General features: G+C 44.4%; 1 protein-coding gene across 2 annotated transcripts in view; it reads left to right on the plus strand.

Annotated features, from left to right (window-relative positions):
- The window catches only part of LOC126987401 (zinc finger protein OZF-like), a 179113-nt gene extending 160441 nt beyond the window's left edge, over nt 1–18672 (plus strand). The window contains exons 1-2 of one of the 2 annotated variants that reach the window (XM_050844379.1): nt 6604–6698; nt 16844–18672. In XM_050844379.1, the coding sequence (XP_050700336.1) occupies nt 17265–18365 (1101 nt within the window). In that variant the 5' untranslated portion in view covers nt 6604–6698; nt 16844–17264 and the 3' untranslated portion in view covers nt 18366–18672. Of the gene's footprint in view, nt 1–6603; nt 6699–16843 lie in introns of those variants that run through there. The other variant, XM_050844378.1, reaches the window with a different exon arrangement.
- The last annotated feature ends 499 nt before the right edge of the window (nt 18673–19171 follow it).

Here is a 19171-nt window from a genome sequence, read left to right on the forward strand (position 1 = left end):
AAGTACAATATGGAGGTGCGGAGTGATTTTCAATAATTACCTTGCGTGGTTTCCGTACGTTGTAAAAAAAAAAAAAAAACGGAATTATGAAATTTCCCTACATCTTAGTAATTGTAAGGAATTTCCCTACATCTAGGGTATTTTTCAACCCCTCAAAACTCAAAAACTATGCATTTGCAACGCATTTCATGTTTACCACCACATTCCCCGAAGTCTCAATGGCCCCCTAGCCAATTTTGGTTGCGAGGGGTGAGTATGGGCAAACACTAGAATAATACCCCCAAGTGTAGCCCGTCCACACCCTGGCCCTCCCCTCCTTCCTGTCCCAAGTGTAGCCCGTCCACACCTGGCCCTCCTCCTTCCTGTCCCAAGTGTAGCCGTCCACACCCTGGCCCTCCTCCTTCCTGTCCCAAGTGTACCCGTCCACACCCTGGCCCTCCCTCCTTCCTGTCCCAAGTGTAGCCTGTCCACACCCTGGCCCTCCCTCCTTCCTGTCCCAAGTACAGCCCGTCCACACCCTGGCCCTCCTCCTTCCTGTCCCAAGTGTAGCCGTCCACACCTGGCCCTCCCTCCTTCCTGTCCCAAGTACAGCCCGTCCACACCCTGGCCCTCCCTCCTTCCTGTCCCAAGTGTAGCCCGTCCACACCCTGGCCCTCCCCTCCTTCCTGTCCCAAGTACAGCCCGTCCACACCCTGGCCCTCCCCTCCTTCCTGTCCCAAGTACAGCCCGTCCACACCCTGGCCCTCCCCTCCTTCCTGTCCCAAGTGTAGCCCGTCCACACCCTGGCCCTCCCCTCCTTCCTGTCCCAAGTACAGCCCGTCCACACCCTGGCCCTCCCCTCCTTCCTGTCCCAAGTGTAGCCCGTCCACACCCTGGCCCTCCACACCAACCTCTCCCAAGTGTACCCCCTCCACACCCTGGCCCTCCCTCCTTCCTGTCCCAAGTGTAGCCCGTCCACTCCCTGGCCTCCCCCCCATCCAGTCCCAAGTGTAGCCGTCCACACCTGGGCCCTCCCTCCTTCCTGTCCCAAGTGTAGCCCGTCCACACCCTGGCCCTCCCCTCCTTCCTGTCCCAAGTGTAGCCCGTCCACACCCTGGCCCTCCCCTCCTTCCTGTCCCAAGTGTAGCCCGTCCACACCCTGGCCCTCCACCACCCGCACACTCACCCTGGGGGCCTGCACGCCGAGGGGCTCCTCCTCCTCCACGAGAAACACTGCCAGGGCACTTCAGGGCACGCGGCGGACCTCGACCTTGATCTTGATGTCACAGGGGACTTGTTGGCTTCCTCCTCCTCTTCTTCTTCTCCTTCCTTTATAGCTTCTTGGCTCCTTCTTGATTGTTTCACTTTTCTGTCTCCCTATATTCAGACTTTCCTATTTTATCCTTTCCGATTGACCTATTTTCCCATTTCTTTATTTTATTTCCCTGTTTTCTTCTTTTCCCTTCTCCTCTTGTTTATCTGCAACAATAAACTATCAATCAATCAAATCTCCTCTTTGCACATCTTCTTAGGTCCTTCTTGATTCTTTATTTTTTCTGTGTACCTAGATTCAGATTTTCCTGTTTTCCTCTTCTGATTTAGTACATATTTTTCCCATTTTCTTTTATTTCCGTATTTTCTTCTTCTTTTGTGATGATCTGCTTCTTTTTTCTCTTCTTCACACTATATTCAGGTTTTCCTATTTTGCGATTTGCCTATTTTCCCTATTTTTTCTTCTTTTCTTTCTAATTGGAGACTTTTTATGCCCTAAGTTGTTGTCTTTTATGCATTTTATTTATGGTCTTTTATTTCTTGTATTTTCTTTTCCTTACGCTTAGTTTTATCCTTGGAGGAATAATACATGGAGTGGCCCTCAGCGGGTCGCTCTCTTGGAGGAAGATTCTTCCTCCTCTTGAGCAGGCATTGCCTAACTTTGTAATAACTACCGATGAAGTCCTTAAAGCTCTCCAGTCCCTTAAAACAAATACAAGCCCCGGACCTGACAACGTATATCCTATACTGCTTAACCCTAGAATGGAAACCGTTTGCCGTTTGGCACAAAAATTAAGGGTTTTGAAACTCGCGCTCACTGTGGTTAACCTTGGCCGAATTTTTCAACTCATTCACGGGCATGTATTAGTGCGTCAGGTGCCCTGTTGAGGAGAGGGTATCACAGTCCTCTGCTCCTTCTCACTTCTCTGGTATGAGTGCCCGTGTGCCATTCGGCACAGCGTTTCCAATAACGTTATTTTGTTGTCAAATAAAGTTTTGGAAGTACCCATTTTGACCCAGGTGTGACGACATGTAGGACTTTTTTGGGGGCGAGTATACATTAGCCTTTGTACTTCACAAAACACTATATACAGAAGTTTTTTTCATTCGGTGATGCGTGATAACGTCCATGTTACGAGACAGATCGTTCAGTGAGTATGACTTGGCAGCATTTCTTTGGTGTGAGGACGTGCTTTCATCACGTTGCAAGCAGGAGAATCGCCATTTTCCTTTGTCATTCGGTACATGGTTTCCTGGCGCCGTATGTTCAACCGGTCGTATCTCACCATTTGGTCCTAATTCCTCCATTGTGGTCGCAAGTGCTGCTCCGTACGTGCGATGTTCAAACAAAGACTACAAAAGAAAGACAGGAAAGCTGAACTAAACTCTGTGAGCAGCTGGCGTCGGCTCGCGAGATGGCCTTGGTGTAATACCGACACCCAGGACCAAAACCAAGACTCCAAGACATGAAAACAGCCGTGGCTGCCCCCAATGACACCCTGGAGGACAGGGGAGTCCAGACAACAGCCGTGGCTGCCCCCAAGGAGGACCATGTGGAGAGAGGTTCGGACTGCTGAGACCCCCAAGGAAAGACCAGACCAAGAGACAGAAACAGCAAGGCCTCGACGAATAACAGAAATGAAGGTGAAGAGGTCCCCATCCGCATCATAGGAGACAGCATGAAAAAGAACGCTCACTGGCACGTTAGGTGCAACATGGATGGCAGCGGCTGCACCAGTATGAGTGGTGCTCATATCAGCAACATAAAGAAGAGAGTGCAGCATGAAGCGGCCGACATGAATGACGGACTGCTGATCGTCCAGGGCGGTGGAAACGCCCTGGAGTATGTTGGACAAGAAGAGACAGTGAAGGACGCAGTAGACTCTGTGAAGGCAGTAGAAGGAAAAAGAATGAAGGTTGCAGTTGTTGGCATTATGAGACGCCCAAGGGAAGGACCATAGTATGAGAGACTGCGCCGATCCACGAACAAGAGGATACAGGAAGAGTTGGTGAAGATGAAGATGGAATGGACACGAGGGAAGAAGGACATCAGCTTCATCGACATGGATGGAGTCCTGAGGGGAGACGCAGCGCTCGACATGGATGGCGTGCACCTGGGCAGCAACGGGAACAGAAGGATGGGGGAGCGCCTGCGTGAATGGGTGCGGATGAAGTCGCTGTATGCAGTGGAGACAGTATGAACGGGTATAAATGACCTAACACGGAGGAGTGGATACACAACCCAATCAAGTGAAGGCATGAAGATTGGATGTTTGAATGTGAGAGGCTGGGGCGTGGGCAAACTTGAGGGCATGAGTAAGGAACTGGATGAATGGAAATATGATATAATAGGCTTGACTGAGACACACCTGAGAGGCGATGTGCAGACTGAGGGGAGTGAGTATGTGATGGTTGGGAAGGGGCGAAAGAAACAGGAGACTATGGGAGGAGGCGTAGCCTTCCTCCACCGCAAGAATGAGAATCTGAAGGTGGAAGTGCTGGATGTAGGTAACAGTACTAGCAGTGAAGATGTATTGGCCATGAGTGTGGAATGCAAGAATAAGAAGGGCAGACTAGAAAGAGTAGTAATGGTTATTGTGTATATGACTGTAGAGGGTGAAAGAGCAGTAAGGGAAAACAGGGGAAAGTACAATATTCTTAGAAAAGTTGTGAGAGAGCATGCAGGAGAGAGAGTGATTGTTATGGGTGATATGAATGCACATACAGGTATGTTAGGTGAACGTATACAAATCGGAATGGAGAAATGCTAGCCGAGTTTGTAAGTGAAATGGACTTAGAGAACCTGAATGAAACTCTGGCTGAGGGACGTGTGACCTGGAGTGCAAGAAATCAGGAGTCTGCGATTGATTATGTACTGGTAAATGGGAGAATGCGTGAATGTGTGTCTCGCATGTGGATAGATGAAGAGGGAATGATTGATATTGTGTCTGACCATAATATGTTGACCGTGGAGTGCGGGCTGAACGGTAGAAATGAAATGAAAGAAAAGGACAGAAAGAAGTGGAGACTGAGAGATGTAGGGTGGGAAAATTTTCAGGTAGATTTGAGTGAAAGAAATTGGGAGCCAGGGTAGTTTGCCCAGCAAACATCGGAAGTCCGGGCAGATACCGGCAAATCACGGAAATATTGCATAAAGGCTTTTGTTTATAGGGCCAATATAAGGCCGATATAAATATTCTGCAATCGGGCCATAAGAGTCAAATGTACATCGGGCCAGTACTAAATAGCCTACATTATGCCTTTTTGTTGTAGTTCGAGGATTTTATTTATCAGGCCAATATAAGGCCGATATAAATATTCTGCAATCAGGCCATAAAGCAAATGTACATCAGGCCAGTACTAAATAGCCTACATTATGCCTTTTTGTTGTAGTTCAGTAGTGGACCGGTATATATATATATATATATATATATATATATATATATATATATATATATATATATATATATATATATATATATATATATATATATATATATATATATATATATATATATATATATATATATATATATATATATATATATATATATATATATATATATGGAAGAAGCCTTGGGCCATCAGGCCCCACCAGGAAGATGCCTACTGGTGTAGCAGGAAATTTTTCCCCCCTGACTGAAATTCCCCCAGGGAAAATTAGCCTAGGCTCGATTTCCCCCCGGGAAAAGCAGCCCGGGCTGTTATTCCCCAGGGAGAATTTCAGACAAAAATTTTTTCCCCTATAGGCCATTTCTCCCCCTTACACAGCAACTATTTTAATGAGTTACATAATTAACAGTAAGTTTGACAAAATAATAGGAATTTTTTCTACATCAGAATCATATTAGTTTATGTAGTCTGGTAATTTAGTGGTACTTGTGTAGCACTAATAATGTGTTGAATTTATATGGCAGAGTACTCACCGATAGTATGTAGGCAGCACATCATAATATTAAACCATATGGTTTAATTATATATATATATATATATATATATATATATATATATATATATATATATATATATATATATATATATATACAACCTTTTCTGGTTTAAACTTGGCAATCCTTTCAAAAATTCCCGGCACCCTTATAAGGAAATACATATTTAAAATCTCCGTTGTTTTTTTATTATATATATTTTTTTCATTTCGACATTTTGCATCGATGTAACAACACCTTATACATAGATATGAAAATTTTCTTTACACTGATCCTGCTATTACAAAAAATGGTATTATAATACAAATATGTAATTGTGACAAGTTTTACAGTAGTTGCACAATGTATTCAAGTACATCAAGTACATACCAGGTATGTATTGCTAACGACCTGAGGGAGGAGGATATGTCATACCTTCTGCTTCCTTTGCGTCACCAATCAGTACTGAGACATTCTGGGCCCTGGCCAGTGGCGACTCGCTGTGCGCCCTGCCCTGTAGTGTACGTGTGTCATACGCGTCAGTCTACAACTCTCACTCCCCTCCCTCCCTCCCACTCTCCCGCCAAGCTGTTCTCTCCAGTGTCCGTACAATTATTACACAGCAAAATCATATAATTAGTATTGTTCTCCTGGATTGTAATTTTCCATAAGTACAAATTATTATACAAATTCAATGAAAAGTAGCTAAGTTGAAAATTCGATCGCTAAATTGTGCAGCAGAAGCAGAGAGAGTGAAGTTAATGCAATTTTTTCCCCTGAATTTTGGCGGCACCCTCAAAAGATCTCACGGCACCCCTTGGTGCCGCGGCACACCGGTTGGGAATCACTGCTCTACAGTCATATACACAACAACCATTACTACTCTTTCTAGTCTGCCCTTCTTATTCTTGCATTCCACACTCACAGCCAATACATCTTCACTGCTAGCACTGTTACCTACATCCAGCTCTTCCACCTTCAGATTCTCATTCTTGCGGTGGAGGAAGGCTACGCCTCCTCCCATAGTCTCCTTATCTAGGTACACAGAAAAAATAAAGAATCAAGAAGGACCTAAGAAGATGTGCAAAGAGGAGATTTGATTGATTGATAGTTTATTGTTGCAGATAAACAAGAGGAGAAGGGAAAAGAAGAAAACAGGGAAATAAAATAAAGAAATGGGAAAATAGGTCAATCGGAAAGGATAAAATAGGAAAGTCTGAATATAGGGAGACAGAAAAGTGAAACAATCAAGAAGGAGCCAAGAAGCGATAAATCCCTTGTTGTTTACCTCCCTTGTTTTTACCCTGCAACAATAAACTATCAATCAATCAATCAGGAGAAGAAGAAGAGGAGGAGGAAGCAAACAAGTCCCCTGTGAGTCACAGGGGACCTTGATCTTGATGTCACAGGCTGTGACATCAAGGATTCAAGATCAAGGTCGAGGTCCGCCGCGTGCCCTGAAGTGCCCTGGCAGTGTTTCTCGTGGAGGAGGAGGAGCCCCTCGGCGTGCAGGCCCCCAGGGTGAGTGTGCGGGTGGTGGAGGGCCAGGGTGTGGACGGGCTACACTTGGGACAGGAAGGAGCGGAGGGCCAGGGTGTGGACGGGCTACACTTGGGACAGGAAGGAGGGGAGGGCCAGGGTGTGGACGGGCTACACTTGGGACAGGAAGGAGGGGAGGGCCAGGGTGTGGACGGGTACACTTGGGACAGGAAGGAGTGGAGGGCCAGGGTGTGGACGGGTACACTTGGGACAGGAAGGAGGGAGGGCCAGGGTGTGGACAGGCTACACTTGGGACAGGAAGGAGGGAGGGCCAGGGTGTGGACAGGCTACACTTGGGACAGGAAGGAGGGAGGGCCAGGGTGTGGACAGGCTACACTTGGGACAGGAAGGAGGGAGGGCCAGGGTGTGGACAGGCTACACTTGGGACAGGAAGGAGGGAGGGCCAGGGTGTGGACAGGTACACTTGGGACAGGAAGGAGGGAGGGCCAGGGTGTGGACAGGTACACTTGGGACAGGAAGGAGGGGAGGGCCAGGGTGTGGACGGGCTGTACTTGGGACAGGAAGGAGGGGAGGGCCAGGGTGTGGACGGGCTACACTTGGGGGTATTATTCTAGTGTTTGCCCATACTCACCCCTCGCAACCAAAATTGGCTAGGGGGCCATTGAGACTTCGGGGAATGCGGTGGTAAACATGAAATGCATTGCAAATGCATAGTTTTTGAGTTATGAGGGGTTGAAAAATACCCTAGATGTAGGGAAATTCCTTACAATTACTAAGATGTAGGGAAATTTCATACATTCCGGGTTTTTTTTACAACGTACGGAAACCACGCAAGGTAATTATTGAAAATCACTCCGCACCTCGAAAATACGATATTACGCCTCCATATTGTACTTAAGGGCATATTATACATACAGACGATGTGTTTACATGGCGACGCCATTGCAATATGAGCAGCGTTGCCAACGATCCGGTTAGCAATGATACGCTATGTGAGACCAGGTCCACCATGCGTTGTTATTATTATTTTTTTGGTGTGAACACGCACCTTTACCTAATACTATTTCCGATAATACGCTTGGTTAGCGATGGTACGCTTTGTTAGCCATTAGCCCACGCATGTGAGACCAGGTCCACCACGCGTGGTTATTTTTTTTTTAGAACACGCACCTTTAACCCGCAAACTGCTGTACGCCTTCTGGGCGGCTGAGCGGTAAGCTGCTGTAAGCCTTCTGGAAGCGGGCTTTTCAAACAGGCGCCAAAAAGTTTCCGCCGCGGCTTCAGATACTGCCAGAAAAACATTTTTGTGATAGAAAAATCTAAGAAATATGCAGGATACAACACATTTCGAGCTACAGATATGTGTATTGTAATATTTATGACACGTTTATGTAACTTAGATATCATTTATTGAAGGTCAATCTCTCGCTGATATAGCCGCACTAGGCGAAGCACTCAGAATCTCAGTCCCGCATCTTACAGGTTAAGAGGGGGGTCAGGGGCAGCCCCTTGGTTAAAGGGGTCGAGGGCAGAAGCCCCCTCTAATTAGTTAGTTAGCGGGCCGCAGTCTCCTGAGCGGCCCAAACAGACAAAATACTAGCTTGGAGGTTTTGTATTTTTTTGCCCAGGGCTTTATTTTGCTCTCCAGCAGCTTAAGAATGATTTAACTTGCTGTTAAATAATTGTTAGTAGCTATTTTGATTTCTGGTCTTAAGATAAGTGATTTTCAGACGCCCTCTCGCTGGAGAAGGCGTCTGTAAATCACTTATCTTAAGACCAGAAGTCAAAATAGCTATACCAAACAGGTTTTAAGCTAACAATTATTTAACAGCAAGTTAAATCATTCTTAACTGCTGAAGCAAAATAAGTCTGGGCAAAAATACAAAACCTCCAAGCTAATTGTCTGTTTGGAGACTGCAGCCTGCACATTCGCCCTCAGTGGTCACACACTACACACAGATGCAAACCTTAAAACCTTACCAGCAAAGGGTAAATACATTTTTTTTCTATCAGCAGGTACCACGTTTGGACATTTGGCTCCAAACGACAGCCAGTATTATTTTTTCCCGAAATAGAAAAGAGTCATGTATGAAGCTTGAAAAAATTCCAGTTTCACTACTATTTCACGAGAATTTTTTTTCATGAGGTATACTAATTGAATATCTAAATTACTTATATGAAACATGATAACCAATGTATACAAATTAAGCTTTTATCAATATTGCAAAAAAGTTAAAAGATAAATGTAAGATATTACAGTTACACCCAAAATGTTCATGCAAAGTTAGCAGCATCACTTACGGTCAGAATGCGTGTCTCTGTCAACCTTAGGGATGCAAAAAGCATTACTTCTTTGAAGAGATGGGAAACCAGAAACACGAGGGGGTTCTGGAATTGTGCTTGGGCTTGGCTGCATAGTTGATGTATCTCCAGATGAGTCAGAGCAGTCTGTGTCTTCATAAAGTGTTTTATGCTTCAATCTGTAATGATAAATCCTGAATAATAATTTCAACACCTTTGAATTAACATCCTATCAAAGGTGCAACTTCAAAGATTAACTAACTGCAATCCCCAACTTGTCTGTGATTGAATGTGTACCATAGGAAATCAGGGGACAGTATGAGCCTACATGAGGCCAAATAATACCTCAACAGGAAGAAAAATACTCACCCTAAAAGCCAAGTACTCACACTGGATAGGTAGGCCAACTTTCCCCAGGCATGACTTGGTCCTTGATAGCCTTTTGAGTTTTCTGGGAGTCTCTGTATGGAGGCCATCTACATTTTCTTTCATTTTTTGAAAGCCAAATGCTTGGAGCAACATCCACCTCTTGTGTTTCAACAAACACAACTACACAAAACTCTTTGGAAGTCATGCTGATTGATTGAATCACTGTGGCTGAAGGCTGTGAACAAGTGGAAAAGCAGCAAATGAATTTTGTGATAATTGTATCAGCAAATATTTTCTTTGGATTGCCATGTAAGAAGATATCTTCAAATCTTTTTGCAGTGTTTTAACTTTGTAAATTCCTAAATTTTCAGATGATAATGGGTAATGAAAAACAATTTCCTTAACCTGATATACTTGATATATTATACTTATATTATTAGGCTCACATTTATTTGAAATAATATTTTGAATGCATCCAATTTCATTGTTAATCATTACTCCTTGATCAGCAGGTGTGACTTTAAAACAGTATTTTTCCAAGTATAATTCCTTGTACTGCTGGCATACCATTTCATCAGCTAAAGGGCCTTGTGCGTGAATCTTTTTCAGGACAGGATAGATATGTTCTTCCACATCCATACTTATATTTCTTTCTGAAATCCTATTGATAACTTGAGATAAAGGGAAGTTGGGTTTCCTCAAGAGATTTTTTATGACTCCCAAAAAGTTTTCAAATTCAAATGCCGAAAAACTATCAAGAGTACCATGTTTTGCGACATCATCAGGTAGATGACACAAATTACGAACTTTGTAAACAGCATATCTTTTCCCATATATCAGGATAAAGTGCTCAGTGAACTTGAGTAAATAGTCTTTTGCATACTCAACAGAATTTGGAATATCTTTTCTGGACAAGAGATTGACTGCACTGAACAGCAACATGAAATTGTTATATATGTTGATGTCAGTGGTATCTTTCAAAACCACAGGGCCTGTATATAGAAGAAAACTTCTTGACTCATTTGCTTTGAATCTATCAAGTTCATCTAGCGACCTTGGTTTACAGTTGAATTCCGCAGGCATGAATTTTGCTACATTGACCAGGTTTTTAGATATTCAGTTTTTCTTGTGAGAGCCTAACCTTACATTTAAGGGTCCTTTGAGCCAAAGATTGAGAAGTTTTCTCATAACACCCAAATACACTAAGTGCATAGGATCCAATACAAATTTTGACACTAAACAATTTGTCATATTCAGCTTTGCAAGAGGGGATATACCTCGGTGGTGATTACTGTGACTTTGAGCAAGAAAATTTTCATCTGATCGTGGTAGAGAATTCAATTCTGGAAATACCACAGTTCCAGCCTCATATTCCCCCACCTGTTGACACCTCTCACATCCTGAGTAACCATTGTGAGATGTGATTCTTTTAAAGAACTGTCGTGCTGGGGCATCACAAATAAAGGAGGCTGTGTGGACTGGGATAAGATGCTCACCAAGCTTATACCCATTAGATACAAATTTCAATTCATCAATGAAATCTTTCAAAAATTCATCAACATCATTAGGTTTTGACATGCCATAAAATATTCATACAACTTCTGGAGAACAGTTGGGTTTAAGTCCTTCACACTGAAAATTAATCAGTATTGTCCAAAATTGTGCTCTATAGCTCCGATGTAATGGTATGCCATCACAGTTTATTTTCAAAGACAAACCATTGTGTACAAGTAGCTGAATGGACTCTTTAGATGTATGTCTTGTTTCATATTTATCAATAGTTTTGAGCAAACCAAAATGGTAATACTGGCCTCCACATTTTTGTGTAATAAGTGATGTTTGGTTGACTGGAGTTTTGAGCAGTGTGCGAGCCTCTGAAGGAAGGGACGCATCATAATTTAGTTTTAGAATGGTTAACAATGAATTAATAGCTGTGTGAGTTATTTGATTATCAACAGCCCATTGTAGCAGCTGGCTTTGTGCATTTTCTGACACAACTGGAGGTACTTTTGGATGAATTGTGATTTCACAGTCACTATCAAATACTTTTACTTCATTACTAAGTGAAGAACAAATTTCAGTTTGCTTTCTTTTGTGATCATCTGTATTTAACACCTGCTGAGCTCCACAATCTACATCCTGCTTCCCTTCACATGACAATATCACATCATCATCACCATCACCCAGAGTCAGTAGTAGTGTGTGCAAGATTGACACATTGACGAGGATAGATCGTTGGGCGTGTTTGGGTTGGCTTGTATATGGATGCTGACAACATTTTCTCTTAGCTTTTTGGGCTAATGTCCACTTTGAAGACTTCATCTTTCAAAGATTTATCAAAGATAACTCACCACTTGTGTGTAGAGTGGTAAATTGTTCAACGATGACGGGATGGCTTCTTGGATGAGCCGTTTTACAACGTAAACAATATTTAAGCGGGAAAAGTTGAACTTGATCTTGATCTTGAACGTTCGCTGCCTGTAATCCCGATCGGAAAACGGATAATCCATTTTTTTGTATGTTTGCATAAATGCAGTGTTATACATTAGCTCATGATTGAGGCAAATATGAGGCAAACTGTATCGGGCCAATTTGGTTTTAGTATTAATTGGTTCAATTAACATTTACTGATGTAAGGCCGACACCGCTAACGAAGCGGTTTGCTGCAACAGTCACTCAGCCGCCGCCGACACAACCCCGACAGTAGCCGATGCTGGCCCAATAACCCCATGTTTGCTGGGGAGCGGAGGGCCAGGGTGTGGACGGGCTGTAATTGGGACAGGAAGGAGGGGAGGGCCAGGGTGTGGACGGGTACACTTGGGACAGGAAGGAGCGGAGGGCCAGGGTGTGGATGGGTACACTTGGGACAGGAAGGAGGGGAGGGCCAGGGTGTGGATGGGTACACTTGGGACAGGAAGGAGGGGAGGGCCAGGGTGTGGACGGGTACACTTGGGACAGGAAGGAGGGGAGGGCCAGGGTGTGGACGGGTACGCTTGGGACAGGAAGGAGGGGAGGGCCAGGGTGTGGACGGGTACGCTTGGGCCAGGAAGGAGGGGAGGGCCAGGGTGTGGACGGGTACGCTTGGGACAGGAAGGAGGGGAGGGCCAGGGTGTGGACGGGTACACTTGGGACAGGAAGGAGCGGAGGGCCAGGGTGTGGATGGGCCACGCGTGTGTAGGGTTGTCACCCTGACCTCAGGAAAATACCAACATCTTACTCTCCAATACGGAACTAACAGTATTTTAAGTTATGGGTCTTGTCTTGTTGCAGTGTAGGTGATGTTCACTTTGGGCGACTTGGGAGTCCACCGCCCCAACACTGTGCCCTACTCCTAGGGCCGCTTTCACTTTATTTGTTTTGATCGTTACCAATGGCGGTGATCAACGCATAGTTTTCCATGTGAAACTGGCCTATGGGGTAGTGGTAGAGGAGGTGAGAGGTGTTGAGAGTGTGTGGTAAGGTGCGGGGCTGGGCTCACCCCGCAGCCGCCACTACCCCATAGGCCAGTTTTACGTGGAAATACTATAGCGGCAATCACCGCCATTTGTAACGATAAAAACAAACAAAATGACTGTGAAAGTGGCCCCTAATGTGCCTCAGCTGGTCAGGGAGAGAGCTACTCTCTGCCCCCCTTGGAGTAGTCGCGTGTAGGACAGGGGGCTCATCAGGGATCCCCTGCAGAAACAGGTCAAATTTTCTCCTGTAGGTCTCCATGCTGCAGTTTGAGGTGTCCCTGATGTCCCTGGGCAGGCAGTTGAATAGTCTTGGTCCCTCGTTGGTAAAGCTGGCAGCATGTATGGACCTAAGACATTGACTGACTGTTTCAATGGATGTCCTGGGGCAGGTGCGGCCAAATTGGGGTGTGTCTGGCGTGTTATCCCTCCTTCAGTTTGTGGTGATGGGTTAGGCACTTGCTTCTTCAGTGTTAATTATGTAGTACTATCTCTTCGTCTTTGGAGGGAGTAGAGTTGCAGAGTCTTGAGCCTGTCCCAGTAACTCAGATTTTTCATTGAGTTCAGCTTCCTTGTGAAGACCCTTTGTGTCTGTTCCAGTCGCTTGATATTGTACATTTTGTGTGGGGACCACAGATGGCACAGGTATTCCATTTTCGACAACACCAGGGACTTACAGAGCGGGAGGAGGTGTTCGGGTTCCCTCGTCTTGAAGGTGCAGAGTATCCATCCTGTCATCCTGCTGGCCGTCCTTGTGATGTCAATGTGCTCAGTGGGTGAAAAGTCATTACTAACTAGTACCCCCAGGTCATGTACGGAGCTCTTCTCTGCAATTTCTTGACCTTTCACCTGGTACTGTGATCTTGAGGTGGCCATTTTCCCCATATCTTATTAATTCAACTTTATTTTGTTCAAAGACATGTTGTTGTCCTAACCTAACCTAACCCAGCCCTAAAATTTCTGTGGCCTGCCATGACTGACAGCTGCCCACTGCTGGTGGAGGAAGGGGGAGGGACATTGCGTCGCCTTCTTTACACATACGTATTTTAAGACAACCCATAACAAATACATCATTTTTCTGTTGGTATCCAAGGCGGTGGCTGAGTGGTTAGCGTGCCGGTCCAGTATTCACTGCGTCGTGGATGATTTGGGTTCGAATCCGCCGCTACCACCTGGGATTTTTCAGTCACCGCCGAGTGGCCCAAGACCACCCACATGCTGTCCTGAAGACCACCCATCAACGTGGACTCTAAAGGAACTGTCAAAGGGAAATCAAGAATGAGCTTCCGGGCGCAGCATGAGCCAAGAATAGACGGCGCCAGTATAAACACTTGCCTGCACCACGTCGGGCTTGGGCCAACCACCACTCTTCCTATGGCTATTTATTACCCACAAAAAATGGAAATGTTTACATTTCAGGATAAATAAAAGTACGATGAAAGAGAAGGTTTTTGCCTTAGGCCAGTATTTATGTTATGACTACAGTACCCTCTCCAGTTTCGTGCTCGCTTCCTTCCGAAGGTGTAGCGCTAAACTCGAGGGTCGCGAAACTCAAGGTATTAAAAACACTGAAAAAGCGCTTATTTGTTCCGACCCGTGGAGTTTTTTAAAAAAAATTTATGTGGCTTATGGCGCCGGTAAACTATCCATCTGAGCCTAATGGTCGGCCCCGAGCCTGTCATGGCGCAGGCAACTGTTTATAGTGGTGCCGTTATAATTGGGTCATGCTGCCCCCCGGAGCTCACTTTTTTTCCTCCTTTACTCCCTTGTTATCTCAAAATACGTACCTTGGAAAAAGAAAGAAAACAGAAAGAGAGAACGGGTCATTTTAAAGCCACAGATAAAGCCTTACGATTGGCTGAGCTCTGAAAACACGCTTGTGATTCGCCGGGAGTCCAATGACGTCATCGCCGGCGCTCACCCAATCAGCGGCCTCACTGCCTTATTAACCCGTAGGCCGTAGACCGTAGGGTTGCGCTATGCCACCACCGCCTACAATTAGCTCGAATTAGGCGTTTTATGGCGAGCCCTTTTTAGGGTCCACCGTACCACAGCCACGACTCGTGAAAGCCTAAAAAAGGGTCTGCCCATGTTCTCGGGTTAAGGAGGGCGCCCGGGGGGGTCCCTCCTGGGCACACAGTATATCCTATGGCTTTGAAATTTTAGTATGTTGTTTGTTGGTGTAAGTGTATGACATTCTGTGAATTTTGTGAAATTTGGGTGAATGTGTAGAGACTCAAACAAAGCATAAAATCTTATTTTTGTTTCACAGACTTTAGTTGAAAAAAATATACCATAGAAACTTTGTGTATAGATCAACATTTATCATTTTGTAATTTTTTTCATTTTTTGTTCTGGCTTAAAAAAATTGAAATTCATTTTCACTAATAATTTTCTCCACTTTTTCTCCCGTTTTCTTTTTACATTTAAAAAAAATGTACAAAATGAGAAAAATTGCCGTTTAGTTGTAGATTATATTGATACCTTAATAAAGACTGTCAGACGTTTTGTCGATTTTTTGAAATTTTTTGAAGTGTAAAAAACAAATTTTCAAGATTTTGGCTCCTAAAGATTTTTTTTTCCATTTCATGTGTCTTGCCATTTGTATTCATTTGATTGTCATGAAATGTTCACATATGATTGTTTATACCTTGTTCACTTACTGGGCCGCCAGTGTGCTGAGCAGATGTTTCACTTGTTGCATATTGGTACATCTGTGGCCCGAATAGCCCTTTCTATAAACTTTTACAAACATGAGTATATAAACAATTTGTGGGTAAATTTGTATTTATTATGACTGCAGATGTGTTGCAATGGTACCAGGTAATAAGTTGAAAATGATAAGGTAATAAATATATAGCTATGTAAAGGCATCCAAAATACATTTAAAGTTTGGTGACATTTTGCTTCCAAATATAAGCATTTCATTATGTAACAGTAATCAACTGTAGAGGCAAATGCCCCTCATATCAAACAACGTAAAAAAAAAAAAAAATCCTAATAAATGAAAATCTTGCTTTCATAACAGAAAAAATAATGCTCCAGATCACTACTTACTAGTACTTGGAATATTAGATTATCCCAATGTTTGATTTATTATAGTGTATTTTACTGAACTGTAGAGGGAAATACCACTCCGCAAATAACGTAAAAAAAAAAAAAAATCCTGATAAATTAGAATTTTGTTCATAACAGAGAAGAAAAAAATGTTCCCCATCCTGCTCTTCATCTGTTTCTAACTCGTCACTTTCCTCGGAGAGCTCATCATCTGGGTCATCTGAACTGACAAAAAACCTGAATCATCTGAATCACCAGATGAGGTATCCGATCGCCCTCCTTAAAAGACGGTCGGGTTCATTTCTGTTGAAAAGGAGGGAAAAAAACATTATTAATAGTTTTTTTATGTACAGCTCATCAGAATGTAAGATATTGTATCGACACAAACTCGTATAATAATCATAAAAACTACACCAAATAGCAGAACAAGACTATATCGTCAGTGCTTCGCGAACTGGTACATATATGCGCCAACCCATGCCTGGTACATTGGTGCACCAATACGCGGCAGAGGGAAAAAATATTAGTGGTCCGCGATTTGGTATATATTTGTACCGTGGATTTTTACACTATACTACAGGCTATCCTCTCATAATGGTACATAACTCCTCTCTCTGCAAAAGTCCAACGGACACTGGCGTGGTGGGCGCCGTGAAAGTTCCGCGGAGCAGGCAAGAGCGCTGAGTTGCCAAACGCGATTAATGTGTTAACAGGCCTTAAAACTATCAAGCTTGCAGCTTTGGTCGCTGGATATTGTCCATTTACGTGTAGTTCTGTCTTAGTATTGTTACGAATATCGCTTCAGATTTATTTAGGTTAGTTCAAAAGACATATTTATCAATGAATATATTATTGCATTAGTTTAGTATCAGTACACGCACTATTTGCCTGACCCGGTGGCCTGTGGCTTGCCTTCGGTGCACCCACCACCGCCCTGATCCCTCCCACCAACTTCAGTTTCCTTACCAGTCTTTTTTTTTTTTTCAGCACATGACTTTGTGTCCCAATGTCCACCACTGGTGTTAGTGTTGAAGTGAGGCATCGAGACAGTTGCTGTGGTCAGTACTTGTTCCGTCCCTGCTGCCGCTGACTTCAGGACTCCTTGGTGCATCCCTCGCCTTGCCTGCTCAATTGGTCACTGAGTGTGGCTTTGAAGCAACCTCGCCGCCTTCTCCAGCATCTCTGAGGTTCCTCAAGGCCAGCCAACTCCTCACATCCAGAGTAGTGTTGCAGTGGAGGCTGCAAGGCGGGACAGCAGCTGGAGTGGCTGGGATCAGCAGGAGCAGACTGCTACTGGTGTGAGGTTCAGGAGTGATAAAAAACACCACCAACACAACCACAACAACTGCTGGCCTCTTCATCCACAAAGGGGGAAGTTTGAATTTCAGAAGTGTGAGAAGATCTGAGAATGAGAGCAAGTTTACTGACCAAAGCCAAGAGTGTGAGAAAAGACATGCAGGGAAGGATGACCTCAACAAATACACCCACACACTCTAGTGTAAGACCTCATGAAAGTCGGGAGTGTGGCAAAAGGTTTAGTAATAGGAGTAACCCCAAACATCACACCCTTACACACACTGGTGCAAGAAAGCATGAGTGTGAAGTTTGTGGGAAATGTTTCAATCAGAAGGGTCACCTCAACACACACACCCTTACACACACCAGTGCAAGAAATCTTGAGTGTGAAGTTTGTGGGAAATGTTTCAGTCAGAAGGGTAACCTCAAATTACACACTCTTACACACACTGGTGAAAGAAATCATGAGTGTGAAGTTTGTAGGAAATGTTTCAGTCAGAAGGGTAACCTCAAATTACACACTCTTACACACACTGGTGAAAGAAATCATGAGTGTGAAGTTTGTGGGAAATGTTTCAGTCTGAAGGGTAACCTCAAGAAACACACTCTTACACACACTGGTGAAAGAAATCATGAGTGTGAAGTTTGTGGGAAATGTTTCAGTCAGAAGGGTAACCTCAAATTACACACTCTTACACACACTTGTGAAAGAAATCATGAGTGTGAAGTTTGTGGGAAATGTTTCAGTCAGAAGGGTACCCTCAAATTACACACTCTTACACACACTGGTGAAAGAAATCATGAGTGTGAAGTTTGTGGGAAATGTTTCAGTCTGAGGGGTACCCTCAAGAAACACACCCTTATACACACTGGTGAAAGAAATCATGAGTGTGAAGTTTGTGGGAAATGTTTCAGTCTGAAGGGTACCCTCAAATTACACCTTGTTACACACACTGATGCAAGAAGTCATGAGTGTGAAGTTTGTGGGAAATGTTTCAGTCAGAAGGGTACCCTCAAATTACACCTTGTTACACACACTGATGCAAGAAGTCATGAGTGTGAAGTTTGTGGGAAAAGGTTCAAACTGAAGAGCATATTGGACAGGCACGTCTTCAGACACTCTGGTCATAAAGGGTTCAAGTGCGATGTTTGTGGGAAACGTTTCATGACTAAGTGTGAGATTGTCAAGCACATGAAGGTCCACTTCTCCTGAGGTGCTGTGCTGATTCAGTTCTGCTGTGTGTGTGAGTGCAAGTGTTTGTTGTGGTGGTGTTACAGGGCTGTGTGTAGCACAGAGAACAGAAAATATTCATCTGTTGGAACAAATGGTGACTGTGACGGCATGATCTGTTATTCACTTTCCACCCCAGGCTTCATGTGGTTGGTGGGTCCTGTGAAAGGTCTGATCTTTTTGGTGACTGTGCTGGGCTGGCTGTTGTGGCCTGGGCTTATTGGTCAAGTGTGTGTGTGTTAATAGTAATAATATAGTGTATTTGGTCTTACCAGCCGCTAGGCTAAAAATGTACACATTATAAACACATTGTAAAGAACAGTAGGTAGGGGTTCAGGGATCTAACACATCAGTGGGAGGTTGGAATGATAGTGGTGGGAGGTTGAGTGCAGTGTGGTGGTGCCGGGAGGGAGGACATCCTCTTCCAGATGGTGGCAAGGTGTTAGTCCCAGGTCATCCTTAGGTCAGACGCTGATGGCGGGATTCAGGCAGAGCAGTGGGAGCTAACTCAGGCCACAGACTGAACACTTGTGCCATACCCTGGGCTGGTGGGACAAGAGAGGGGGTGGCTGGGGGGACAAGGGCACAGCCTTGGCGTGGGTGGTGTACATTGTGCTCCACTTGAGTGACAAGGCTCCAACACAGCAGTCACCAAAGCAGAGCAGGCCTTTCCCGGCAGCAGGGTGGGCAGGATGACAGCACTGTAGGCAAACCACACCATACTGGCAGTTGGGAGGGTTAACTGATGTCTTATGGTGTTGTCTCTTTCCTGTTTACAACCTTGTGTT

Source organism: Eriocheir sinensis, chromosome 64, assembly GCF_024679095.1.
Source record: "Eriocheir sinensis breed Jianghai 21 chromosome 64, ASM2467909v1, whole genome shotgun sequence".
Classification (NCBI taxonomy): Eukaryota; Metazoa; Arthropoda; class Malacostraca; order Decapoda; family Varunidae; genus Eriocheir; species Eriocheir sinensis.